General features: G+C 37.2%; 1 protein-coding gene across 1 annotated transcript in view; it reads left to right on the top strand.

Moving 5' to 3' along the window:
* The window catches only part of CPNE8 (copine 8), a 91,271-nt gene that overhangs the window by 50,938 nt on the left and 26,936 nt on the right, over window positions 1-13,397 (top strand). Inside the window, exons 10-12 of the mRNA XM_042815585.1 lie at window positions 1,007-1,048; window positions 7,322-7,397; window positions 12,546-12,599. Coding sequence (XP_042671519.1) covers window positions 1,007-1,048; window positions 7,322-7,397; window positions 12,546-12,599 — 172 coding nt within the window. The remainder of the gene's footprint in view (window positions 1-1,006; window positions 1,049-7,321; window positions 7,398-12,545; window positions 12,600-13,397) is intronic.

Genomic DNA, 13,397 nt, shown 5'->3' on the forward strand with positions numbered 1-13,397 from the left:
GTTAATGCTTCTGAGTGAACTCTGTCTGCGTATCAACCGATACCCTAATGGGGTATCCCATTTAATTTAATTATCCCATTTAATTCTAGGAAGCCAGATTCATGGTTAGGTTGCATAATCTGGTGGTTATCTAACATGAGTTGATGAAAGAACTAAAAATCTAGTCTGTTTTCTTTATGGAAACTCAAAGAAATGATGCTGCACTTTCCTTTTTGGTCAGATATCCAAGCAGCATCTTCCTCTGTTGTGGAGTAAGAGGCAGCTTATGGGTTAAAAGCGCAACAGATTTCTTTTGTTGGTAGCCACATAGAGGGCCTTCCCCAAATCTTGGGTGAATCACACACTTTTCATTTTTCACTATTGCAGACTGTTCAGCAGAGGTTCATGCCATCTACCAGATTGAAGTTTTCTTTTATTCTGGTGTTGTTACTTTCATTTAACAACCAAAATGTATGACGTAGAATTTTAGAAGTTTGATTTGCTTGGTTTTGTACTGTTTTTAATCTGCTCAACGCTATCGAAGAATTTGTGCTACATAATGACATGCTCAAGTTCTCTTCTTCTCAAAGGAAGACGTTTCTCTTCTCAAATATGGGTACATTTTTTTTTTTTTTTCTGTAAGGTGTTACTACTTCACAGTAGATATTCCTTTCCCATATAATACCAATACCAATAACTTACAATGAGTCTCATTTTGTTAACCTTCTTAAAAAGGCTGGTAGTACTTTAATGTTTAAAGAATCAATTAGAAAAACAAACAAACAAGCAACAACAACAACAAACCCCCCTGAAGTATTTTTTCCCTTAGCTTTTACTATATTTTACTATTCATTTATTAATTTATATTGAGTAACCTGAGTGACTTTTTTCTTCACAATAAGAAACAACTGGAAAATCTGGTCTTCTAGCTTTGGCGCAGTTGAGGTATCCAAATGCACTTAAATATAAAATTCAATTTTGTACATTAGAATATGAATTTTAATTGTGTTTTTCTCAAATTTTTTAGGACAATTAAAATAGAGGTGTATGACTGGGATAGAGATGGAAGGTAAGGCATAATTTCTATTGCTTTCTATTTATTTTAAGAATATGTAAATATACAGTAGCCAGAACTGGACTATAGGTACTAGAAAAAAAAAGTTGCTGTCTTACAGTTCTGTTGTGTTTTGCAATTGAGATAAGTGCTGATGCATCAACATATTTCAAACATGAGATTCATACCTGGAACAAGGTGGAATGTTTTGTGAATCTTATTAGTGCTAATAGTTACTGTATACATATGGAAGGAGGGGTAATCCATTCGGTAACCTCTTTTTTTTTTGCTTAAGGCGAAAGGGTTTTAAATAACTCCATCATCAAAAGGAGGATGGTGGAATAAATGTATGTGGATTTTTTGTAGCTAATTTCAAAATGGGCAATATGTAATTGTTCAACCTTATTGACTGTACTTAGTGTATCCTCTTTTTGGTCAGACTCAATTGCTTTAAAATATGCTTGAGCTTGTGTCTTCATACTGTGGAGAGAAAGTATATTTATGAGTTACGATACTAGCACTTGCATGTAATACAAAAATATGTTGTTTTCTATTTCTCTATCTGTTGACCTGTCTTAATTATTTCTTGTTAATTTATATTTTTAAATATATGAATATGCAGTTAATTTGGATACTTAGGAGTATATTGTTTATTATATAATAATGCCTCTAATATTGCTAAAGCAGTTTGTTTCTAGTTCTTCTGTGGCCAAATAGATCTTGTGTTAGTAATAGGGCAATTTACCCTGTGCTGTCATTCATTTCTCTGCTGATAAGAGCCAAAACCAATTTCTCAACTTATAACTTTGTCTTTTTGATTCCATCATGAAATCTGTTGATTTATAAGCATTTTTACCACATATTTGTGCTCTGCAATTATCACCCTGTAGAACAAATTCATCCTTCTTCATTAGATACTTCCTGGAAGGAAGTAAAAAAAAAACCATATTAATTGCTTATAGATCATAGAATCATAGAATCGCAAGGTTGGAAACGACCTGCAAGATCATCCAGTCCAACCACCCTCCCATTCCCAGTGCCACAAGCTACTAAGCCACATCTTGCAGCTCCTCATCCAGGCGCCTCTTGAACACTGCCAGGGACAGCGACTCCACCTCCTCCCTGGGCAGCCATTCCAGTGCCTGACCACCCTTTGAGAGAAAAAGTTTCTCCTCATGTTCAACCTAAACCTCCTCTGGTATAACTTCTGGCCGTTTCCTCAGGTCCTACTGTTTGCCTGGGAGAAGAGGCCAGACCCTTTTACACCACAACTTCAGGAAGTTGTAGAGTGCAATGAGGTCTCCCCTGAGCCTCCTCTTCTCCAGACTGAACAATCCCAGCTCCCTCAGCCGCTCCTCATAAGACTTGTGCTCCAGACCCCTCTCCAGTTTCGTTGCCCTTCTCTGGACACGTTCCAGGGCCTCAATGTCTTTTTTGTAGTGAGGAGCCCAAAACTGAACACAGCACTCGAGGTGCGGCCTCACCAGAGCTGAGCACAGGGGGATGATCACCTCCCTGCTCCTGCTGGCCACACGATTTCTAATGCAGGCCAGGATGCTGTTGGCCCTCTTGGCCACCTGAGCACACTGTCGGCTCATGTTCAGCCGAGCATCAACCAACACCCCCAGGTCCCTTTCCTCTTCACACTCATCCAGCCACTCATCCCCAAGCCTGTGACGCTGCATGGGGTTGTTGTGGCCAAAGTGCAGAACCCGGCACTTGGCCTTGTTAAACCTCATCCCATTCACCTTGGCCCAGCGATCCAGCTTATCTAGATCCTTTGCAGGGCCTTCCTGCCCTCAGGCAGATTGACACCACCTCCCAATTTGGTGTCATCTGCAAACTTACTCAGGGATAACTTACTCAGATAAGCAATTAAAAATATGAGGATTAAAATTATTAGGAAAAAAAAAGTTGCTACATCACTATAAAGATTTAATATTATATTAACATCCTCTACTTCACACTTAAATCTGCCAAATCTTCAAAAATGTGACATACTTACAATTTGTAGGCAAGATGCAATATTTTGTGAAAATAATCTGAAAACAAAAAATGAGACAATATTTCCAAGTTAATAAAAAAGAAAGATCCTATTTTATTAATCTTCATTAAACCCAATGTGCTGACTTGTTTCCTTTAAAATCTGAATTTGAGATGTGATTAAAAGAAGAAATCTGACAAATAATAATTTTATGGGCACAATTTTGAGTGAAAACATCAACACACTGTGGAATTCAGGCAATCATTAATCTCTTCTGTCCCAGCCACTGTGACAGATTGTCTGCTTTTGCTTACATCTCATTCTGAATACCTGTTAAATGAGTATCTTAAAAAAACAAAAAAGTGAAGAATATTATTTCCGTGTATTCCTTCTTACTCCAACCGTATGATTTTTTGCCTCTTGCTTTCCACCTTTTTTGAATTTAGAAGCATACAAAGCAATGACTTTTTACACGTTAAATTCCTTAAAGATGAGACAGCGCTCATCTCATGTAACTTCAGACAATTTAAAAATCAAGCTGCTAGATTGAGCTAATCATTTAAGCTATTTCAGTATCAAACCAAGCAAAATGGTATTCTGCATTCTGATTGAATCTGTCTCAATAGGAAGAAATTGTCATTTGGTGATGCTTATGACTTACTAGTGATCATAGCAAGAACATTCATTATTAATTTAACTTCGAGTTAGCCAAATGGATCTGAAGTGAATCCTATTCAGGATGCTTAATTAGTCTGTCAAGGTTTTGTATAATGCCACTGTTAAACAGATTACATTAATTTTCATTTCTCATGGACTCTTTGTTAATTATCAGTTGATACAGTAGCTGATTACCTCACCAGACTGCCTGTTTGTGCTCCAGAGATATGAAGTCCTAGGAAGAACAACCTTTGGAAGATCATCAGGGAGCCTGCTAGATAGCAGAGCGAGCAACATTGAATGTTGCAGGTTGTTCTGCAGTCGATAAAACAACAGTGCTGGGCATATGCTTGATTTGTGGTTTAGTGTTCTTTTGTTCAGCAGCCTTGAGTTAGAGGATTTTTCTCCATTTTTTTTCCCCACATCCTGTATCATCCATGCTTTGGGAAATGGCTCTGGAGTTGAGCTTGTTGCTGCAAAGTTCATGAATTACGTTAGAAGCAATTGTATGTTCTTAGCTCTCATTTATTTTCCAACATCACTTATGTTTCTTGACTGTTCAATTCTTGACTATTCTTGACTTAGTATTTCTTGACTAGAGTTTCTTGACTAGATCATCTTAACTTTAACCTATTGTTTAAAAGATTTGCTTCTTTTTGTGTATTTTAGATGACCTAGCATTTCTAGCTTAAATAATTTGTTTTTCCATGGTTTTAATCAAGCAATGCAAAAAAGTTTTATATGGACAATTAAGTGCACTGGATTCTTTTTTTGTATTTTATACACCCCCAACAGAAATATTTGCAGTGCTGAGTTCTGATGTTGTTTATTTCTGAAAACATTTGGAAGATTCTGTATCAGGGTACGCGGCACTGATACATACCCATGGCATAAAATCTTGAGTATACTGTGTGACCACAAATGAAGGACATCAGCAATACTCAGGTGTTTTTATTTCTTTCTGAAGGCTTTTCCAGTAACTTCAAAGAAATTGTTGTCTTGCAGATGTGGTGCAAAAGCCATTCCACAACGTTGGCTTTTACAGTCTGTTATACAGAATAAAATGCTGTTCTTTTTTCTTGAAATTTAAAACAATAAGTTATACCATGCTAACCTAAGGGCTCCAACACAATCCCTGAAAAATCTAACCACTGCAAGAGGCAAAAATTTCTCTGAGAACCTGAACACTGTAAATCTCAGATCCCAGCTGCTTTCCTCTTACTTCTTGTCTTCCATCTCTGAACTCTTTCTCCAGCTGCTTAGTTGATTTTTAAATTGTTAGACTTCTCACTGACATATTTCCAGGGGTGACTGACATTTTCTCCATTGTTTTTTCCTTTTAGATTATTAAAAAAAAAAAAAAAAACCAACAACCCAAAGCTAATGACAATTCTGAATGTGATTTTCAGCACTTCAAAGCACCGTATCAGAAGTAGCAGTTTTAGTGAGTTGGGATTCAAGTGATTGTTTGACGTACTGAGAGTCTCAGATTCAGAGTTCTGACATGCAGTTCATGGACAAAAGTGTCTGAGTCAAGGAATGTTTGGTGTTAGGAAGCCAAAGGTCTACCAAAGACAACTCCTTCTGGTTCTCAATTCAGACACTAATAAGGAAATCTGTCAGGTGATGTGCAATCATGAATGTTGGGAGGGATCAATGTTATATTTTTCTAAATGAGTTGTACTTCCAGCAAAGGCAAATGTCCAGCAGGTACTCATCTTTCAGAGCCAGTCTATTGGAGGGAGTGCATCCATCTCAGTAGGGATTGCTCATGTCTAAGCTGATGGTCTTTTAAGAGCAGAGAGCTCAGGGACCACACATTTTCAATAAGATTTGTTAGAAGAATTAAATCTTTCTAGCTCAGTTCTTACTGGTTTTTGTATACTGACACAAGGAAAAGGAAGCCTTCCGGTGTCTCAGAGAATTAAGGAAATAGTAACTCATAAGCAGTACAGATTTCAAAGTATTTTTTCCAGAGAAAAACCCTATCTGAAATTGCTTATCCTCTGCTACAGCATATTCATATGTAATCATTGAGCAGCTTGATTTTCTGCTTTTAAAAAAATACCAGATGACTTGAAAATTAAAGATTGTTATTAAAAATTGCTATAAAAGGGAAAGGTTCATCTTTTAGTGAGGTGCATTTTTTCCAGAGCTGTGGTGAGTCAAAATTAAATATATTTTATATGCTGCAGTCTCTATAGCTCTCAAGTTCTATTGCTTCTATGCTGCCTTCTTCTATTCCCCTGGTACAATAGTTGTCGCAATCCAGGGAGTGTTTAGAAAAAGGAGACAATATCTTTAAAAAGTGTTTCTTAAGAAAAGTCTTTGTCTGTCTCAGAAGCAATTTTCCAGTCTCCAGAGTGGAAGGGGATTGTTTCATGACTCTGAATCAGGGTAGTCAGTAATAGCTTCACTATATATATATTTCTCAAGCCTTCTGCGGGATGCTTTAGTCGTTTCATTGGCATTGCCATGATGACTGAACCTTTTAATTGCATGGTTAACAGATATTTTTGAATTCCCACTGGTTTCAGATAGAGAGATTTTAATTTTGTGTTTGTTTTGTCATTCTGTTATTAATAAAGTAAGAAATTTCATGTTGCTATGGATTGTTTCTATTTTTCCATTTCTTGCGCTACGGAGGAATATTTAAATTTGCTTTTAATATTTATAGCTTAATTAGAAATGCACTGTATGTCTTAAAAACAAGTTTTACAAGCAACAAAATCATACAGCTTTGACATTCTATTCTCATTTACCACTGAAGGAAAGATTAAAAAAATCATTATTGTCATTATCATAGCTCACTGATTGTGAAAGCAGAGCGTAGAGGAGGTACGGTGCTTTTCTTGGCAACAGCTGTGAAAACAGAGAGAGAGGATCAGGAGGGAATGGGAGTTGGATCAGCAGTGAGAAAAGTTCAGGCAGGAGGGGCAGAGCTGGGCACAGAAGGTCTCATGACAGCTGGAAGTTGTGTAGCAGGCTGTTAGGCAGTCAGCTGTGTGCTTGCTGCCCATTCCAGATATTCCATTCACTCCAGTCTGGCAGCCATGTGGTTTCTGTGGTTCTGCTCCCTGACCCCAGAAGCCATTCACAGTGGAGCATCATCCAGCGCTTTCCCTCCGGCCACCCTGCCCACGGTGGTTACTTTGCAGTGTGATCTCTCCTGGCTACGAGCTGACAAAGTAGCTTTAAAAATGTGAGTGACAGAGCATGGAAATGTGGAATTTATTCTTAGAACAGAAATAGTATTCAGAAAAGAAAAGCTTGTAACCACTGCTTTAGTGTTAGAGCAAGACGCCAATGGTGATTGAGTGAGAAAGTGGTGATATTATTTTATAGCTCTTTCGGTTTTCTTAGATTCTCCAGTGATCTGCCTCACACGTAAGCTTAATTTACAACTTAACCTTCACTGTGTAGCCAGGTAGAAGCTATCAGAAGAATTTAACCTCATAAATCAAGTCTTCATTTTTATCACTAAAGACACATCAAAGTGAAAATACAATTTTTGAAGCAAATTTTATGTTTTGGCATCGCGGCTTTCTTGGGTGTTTGTTCAGACTGGTTATGCTTCTCTTTTTTATAAATGTGTGGCTATATGTTTAAAGTAGTAAATATTCTCATTGTTTTTTTTTTTAATGTAGTCATGATTTCATTGGAGAATTCACAACAAGTTACAGAGAGTTGTCGAGAGGGCAGTCTCAGTTCAACGTGTATGAGGTAGGTGTTCTGTTCACCTTCAGAAAATAAGTGAGAAAACTTTGAGTGTTCATGGTAAACTGGTTAAATCTGCACAGTGCTTGTCAAATTTAAAGCTTTGGGATTACTTCACATTTCTCCTTTTTTGAAGAAGAGCAGAAAATCTTAAAGTGTTGCTCCATAAGTGGATTTAAGAGTTAGTAGGTATGTATGCATGTGCATATGCACTGGGCAACAAGAGAACTTCAGGCTCAGATGTCTGGGTTGTTAGACATAGTTTGTAGCAACTACTGAGTTATAAACCATTTCTGTGTGTGCAGTTTGTCATTTATTTTAAATAAATTTCATTTATTTCTTCTTTTACCAACTGTAACACGTCTTGTAAGTTGGATGCTAGTTTCTCTCATCTAAATAAACAGCAATGCCTACTTTAGATGCAGAGACACATGTTGGGCCTCCAGTGCATACTCGAGAATTTTTAGAGCCTTTATGCTAGGATTACAAATGACAGTGAATATACCTTCTTTGTTTGTTTGTTTGCTGTGGTCAGTTACAATCTTTGCTTAAAAATATACTTTAAATTTGCAGTTTGGGATTCATTTATCTGCCAGCTGTTGGGGTTGTCAAGCAGTTGTTAATTCAAGTACTTCTAACTGCTGTATGACTTTCCCTTATATTGTAGATAAATGTAGACCACATCTACAGTCACTGTCCTCTCAAGGCCCCATTGCCAAAATTGTACAGGTTTGTGTATTTCAAAGCTAGTAAATCTCTGATTCAACACTTCTTTCTGAGATGTCTGAGATAACTAAGACTTGGAAAACAGAATAGTTTTTTTCTCCTTACCATTTCTGTCTTGCCATTTCTGTGAAAGCTTTTCAGCATCCTTCATTTCACATATGCTCATAGGCAAAGTGGATGGACTGTGCCTAGTGCTTGCTGTAAGCTGAAGTGCTGAATCTGGAGGATTTCCTCTGTAGGCCTATTGTAGATTGACTTTCGGACATTTGTAATGAACATTCTTTTTAATTTTATGTTTACTGTTTTGTTGCCTTCTTTGGTCAGTTTTATTCACATTTTTACTGTCTTTCATTTATGAATATAAACATTTGTACTACACAAGAAAACTCTTTAGGAAGGGCACAGTCTGTGCTGTGTTTATTGCTCCATGGTGGGTATATACTGGGGACAGAGAAACATCAGAAAATGCTGAGTGTGCTTGCATGACATGGAGTCATGAAGGACCCAAAGAACAGTGTTAAAGGTTGACTTTTTAATGTGCATTTTTTGCAGTTTCCAGGTGCATCTTTCTGATAATTTTGTAGCGTATTTTTTATGAAGATTAATTATTAAATATGAGATGTTTTATCCCTGTCATAGCTTATAAATACTGCTAAGCACAAAAATGGACCATTCTCTTTATGAGTTTTTAGTTTAGTTGTTTTCCTTTCTTTCATACTGGAGAGTCTGCAGTCTCTACTCACGAACTTAGAAGATGTTTATATCAGCTGAGTAATGAACGTAACTCAGGAAGATGCCCCATCTGCCAGAATTCCTGAGGGAAATATAGGAAAGGCAACCATGCATCCTTCTGGAAATTGCCTTTATTTTGTCTCAATTTGTGGAGCCTTGATCATTTGATTAAACATTAACTCATCCTCATACAATACATTGCCATCATCGCACCACAGTAACGCATCCCATTCCTGGGTCTGGTTGCCAGCATGATTATTCTTGTTAAAAACAGTCCTCTCATGGGAAATGTTGGTGAGCATTCCCGTTTTCTACAAGAGCTGTGGTAGCATGAAATGAGTCAGCAAATCCTAGTCCACAAAGATGAAGTATAGGAATTGAAGAAAAAAAAAAGGGCACTTAACATTTTTTTTTCCACTTACATTTCTGTTGTTTTGGAAAATATCTGTCTTCTTGTTTTTGGAGCTCTTTCCTGACTCAGACATTGACTTTGTCTATGATTTTTTTTTTTTTTGGTATTTCTTCTGTGGCTTTATCCTTGGCCTCCATATGTTACCAAAAGCCAATATCAGTATCAGGGGTCATTGGTGCCATTCAGAAAACAGGAATACAGTTTTCAACCAAATCTCCTTTAGTGTAGTCTTGCTAGTATTGAGCATCTCCTCTTTCAATTTAGCAGCTACTTTGCCTTCAAATTAAAATACTGCTAATGCAGACACTTCTGTGTGATGCCACGATGACTTGTGGGGTCAAACGGGCTGTTGTTGCTTTTAGGATGGTTCCATGGCTGGCTGTCTCAAAGACTGTTCTCTTGTTCCCTCTTTGTCCATTCTGACAGCAGAGGTTTTTACCACATTTAGGCTCTCTTGTGTCCAGGCATGTGAAACTCATGAGCAGCCTGTCTGATTTTCTTGAATGCTGTCTTAATCCCATGATGAGAACTTTCTCATTTCTATTTCCCTCAAGAGTGCTTTAGAAGTAAAACAAACCTAGTTTAATCATGGTCATGCTGATAGACTTCTTAATTTCAAGACCTCTTCTGTCCCTCAGCATAAATGCTTGAGACTTTCTGGGTTGTAGGTACTCTTTTTGAAAGATATAGGTTAGCTTCTCCATTTGCAGCATGATTTCCAGCATCGTGCAGTTTGCATCCTTAGTTTGTCTCAAAATTAAAATGTGTTATTTGTTCTCCATGGAAAGATAGCTTTGCTAATAATGAGAAGGCAAACCTTTGCAACTATAGGCTGTCTTTTTTATTGTTCTGTTGTTGTTTTCTGTGTGGTATACAGATCTTTGTTATTCTTTAAGCCATCCTTTGGTCTTGGTCTACTGCCATTACACTTCAGTATTTTGTAATGTACCATATTCCTTAAAATGCTGACTGATTAGTGCAAGCACTAATGCGGAGTGGGGAAGGAGGGTGCTCCAATTATGTGCTGCACTTCTGTTTTGAAGAAGAGAGCTGGTGCTGCTGTGCAAAACAGGACGAAGATAACTTAAAGCAGATCTTATTTAGATCCAGAATCAACCCTATGGAGTTACTGTAATTTGCAGGAGCTTTCTACAGTTTCACTGCACACAGCACTCTGTCACAGAGTGCTGTGTGCAGTGAAACTGTCCTCTCTTGTTGTATCACTGACATGATTCCTACCCTACCAGGAATGTTCTGTCATAACTTCTTACTGTGATTTTGCAGTTTCTTAAATACACTATCAATATCTTACTCCCAGCAATAGCATACATTTTCTGAACAGCCAGTGTTTCCCTCCCCATATGACAATTCTGTATGCTTTCCCATTTTGCTTCGACATGATCAGAATATCAGAACAAAGGAGACTGAACAAATTCTTTTTTAATTGTGTTACAGCTAGACTGCCTTGGGGCAGAGAAATTTTTGAGTGCTTTTGAATTAGAAACATTGATATAACAAGCTCTTTTGACAAGTAAGAGCTCAAGTAGCTTCCTTGGTTATTGTGGGGGTACAAAGCTTTTGGAGGCTAGGAAGTACTGTGATACAGTTACCTGAAATTTGAGCAAAACCTCACAATTACTGTTTCTATGATAGTACCTGGAATTGTGAGATAGAGAAGCTGTGATTTCATTCATCTTTGATCCAGAGAAGATGCCTTGTCTCCCGTGGCATTTCAGTCCAAGCACTAGTGCATTTCCTAGCAATTCCTAAGATGCTGATTGTCAAGTTACGTGAAGCAGAAGATTCTCATGAATCTTCTTTTGGGCACTTAGCAGCATATTTCTTTTCTATAGTTGTTAACTGAGGCGTGACCATTGGAGAGTTGTGAATGAAGGACTATGGATCAGGCAGGCAGTTTGCTACTTCCATCTTCCTGCTCTGGGCAGTTGTCAGTAAGAGTCACCTTCCAGCTAAAATTCTGGTTCAACAAGCATTATTGCATTGCATCTGCATATAGATTTTAATTTGCAGTTCACCTGTCCAGCCACTAGGATGGTGATGGGGGATATTACTAGGAGGGGGATGGGTTATTTAGGATTTTTTTAGGGTGACAGAGGGCACCTGTGTGTTACACAGTAAAAGGTTTGAAGAATGCTCACCAGATAGCAGTGTGGCAAACTGAAGAGAGAGAGTCATTCTTATTTAGTCTGCTTGGGAAGTTCTCCAATGATATTTATATCTTTCTGATTTGCATTTCACAGCTGTTCTATGTTGTGCAAGGACTGTAAGGTTGGGGGTGAATTTTTGAAAGAGGCTTTGCTACTTTTCCCATTTTCAGGAATTACTGTTACAATATTTTTTAGCAATTAAGTAGCTGAGATTTCATTTGGGAATGCTTTAATTCCTTGTCATTCATGGAACATCTGTGCATAGTTTACAGTAGAATTTGGCAGTAAGAAGAATTTGAGTTTTCCTGGATGTATAGGAGATAGCTGATAAGCATAATTAACAAAATAATATTTTGCTTCCAATTCTGTGTGCAATAATGAACAGGAGTACATTTTTCTGTGCATTTAGTGAAACTGTCTGAAACTTTCCTTCAGGTATTGAGAAGGGAAACAATCTTTTTTTAAAATGCCTGCAGTGGGAGATTGTATGAATGTGGGTTCAAGATATTTAAGAGAATGATTTAATACTTTGTAGTCCAGTTCTGTGAAGATTCTTGTGCACTGAGAGTGCACTGTATCTGCCAGTCAGGTGGTGGTCTGTGCCAGATTTCATGAAATAACAAGCTAGTTTTGAGACTGTATGACCTCAGCCTTTCTTTCATTGCAATTGCTTTACCTGTCATTGCGCCAAATAGAAAAACTAGGGGTAGGACAACTCCTATTTTTCACAGATAACACTGTGAAGATGGAAGCAGATTAATGGAAGAAGTGCATTGTAAGACAAGGAAGTGATGACCCAGAACACAGGAACGCTAGAATCAGAAGTACAGAAAAATGCAAAATTTTGTGTAAATTCAAAGCCACTGTGCACTCAGTTGTAATGAACACTCACCTCTGTTGTTTCAGTCCCTTCTTTGTTGAATATCAGTAACAACACTGCCTTACCCAGCACTGTAAAAATGAATCACTGGTTTTGAAACCCGTGTATATCCCAGCCTTGAGGTGCATAAGTAGAAAGCACACTGAATAAATTTAGATTCTGCAGATTCTGTTTTGTGCACTGAAAATGTCTTCACAATTATCTTTGTGTTTAATAAAAAATGTCTGTGTTTCTAGGTAATAAATCCAAAGAAAAAAGGAAAAAAGAAAAAGTATATTAACTCTGGAACAGTAAGTAGATATAATTTGTAATATTACTGAATACTTTTCTCTTGAAATACAAAGTAGTTGACTTGACATATAACAGAGTTGGAACAGAACCATCTGTGAAAGCTACAACAATAAACTATTTACTGTACTACAGCATTTATTTTCAGATGTGTTTATGTTTTTTTTTTTTAAAGTTCTTTTTAAGTGTGCTGTTAAGTTGCCAATGATTTTGAAAATGAGTTACACCAAAGCTGGAGGCAGATTCTAGAAATTATTTGATTGGACACTATTAGATTTTGTCTGAAACATATTTGCATTTTCGAAAGTCAATTTTATGTTTAAATTTAACTGCTCACGTAGCATCAATAAATGCTACTAAGTCACACCCTTCATGCTAAAGCAGGAAGAGTCATAAATTTTTATTGCCAACAGCACTTTGTAAGTCCATCTTGAAAATTCTGTTAAGGCTATTTTGGGATGAGAATTTAATGTCCTTTTATTCATATTCTGTTATGAACCATTTGTTAGCGACACAGATAATTCCCTTCAGCATTTTCACATCTTCTGTGTTCTGGCACCCACGATACTCAGAGCATCTACGAGAAAATGAAGATAAATGTTGAAGAACTGTATACTGGAAAATCAAAACAGATTTTAGATACATTCTTTTGAAAATTCAGCATGGAGTTTTTTTTCTTTGCTCATGGAAAGTCCCAGTGAAGCCAGGAGGACTACTTTCACTCTGAAATATATAGCTTTGAAGAAACGATTTGTCAGTCTCTCATTCTTGTATAAGTCTGTTCATCAGTAGGAAAACTA

Source organism: Centrocercus urophasianus, unplaced genomic scaffold, assembly GCF_019232065.1.
Source record: "Centrocercus urophasianus isolate 14NV4802_14NV808 unplaced genomic scaffold, USGS_Curo_1.0 seq_15, whole genome shotgun sequence".
In the NCBI taxonomy this organism is placed as follows: Eukaryota; Metazoa; Chordata; class Aves; order Galliformes; family Phasianidae; genus Centrocercus; species Centrocercus urophasianus.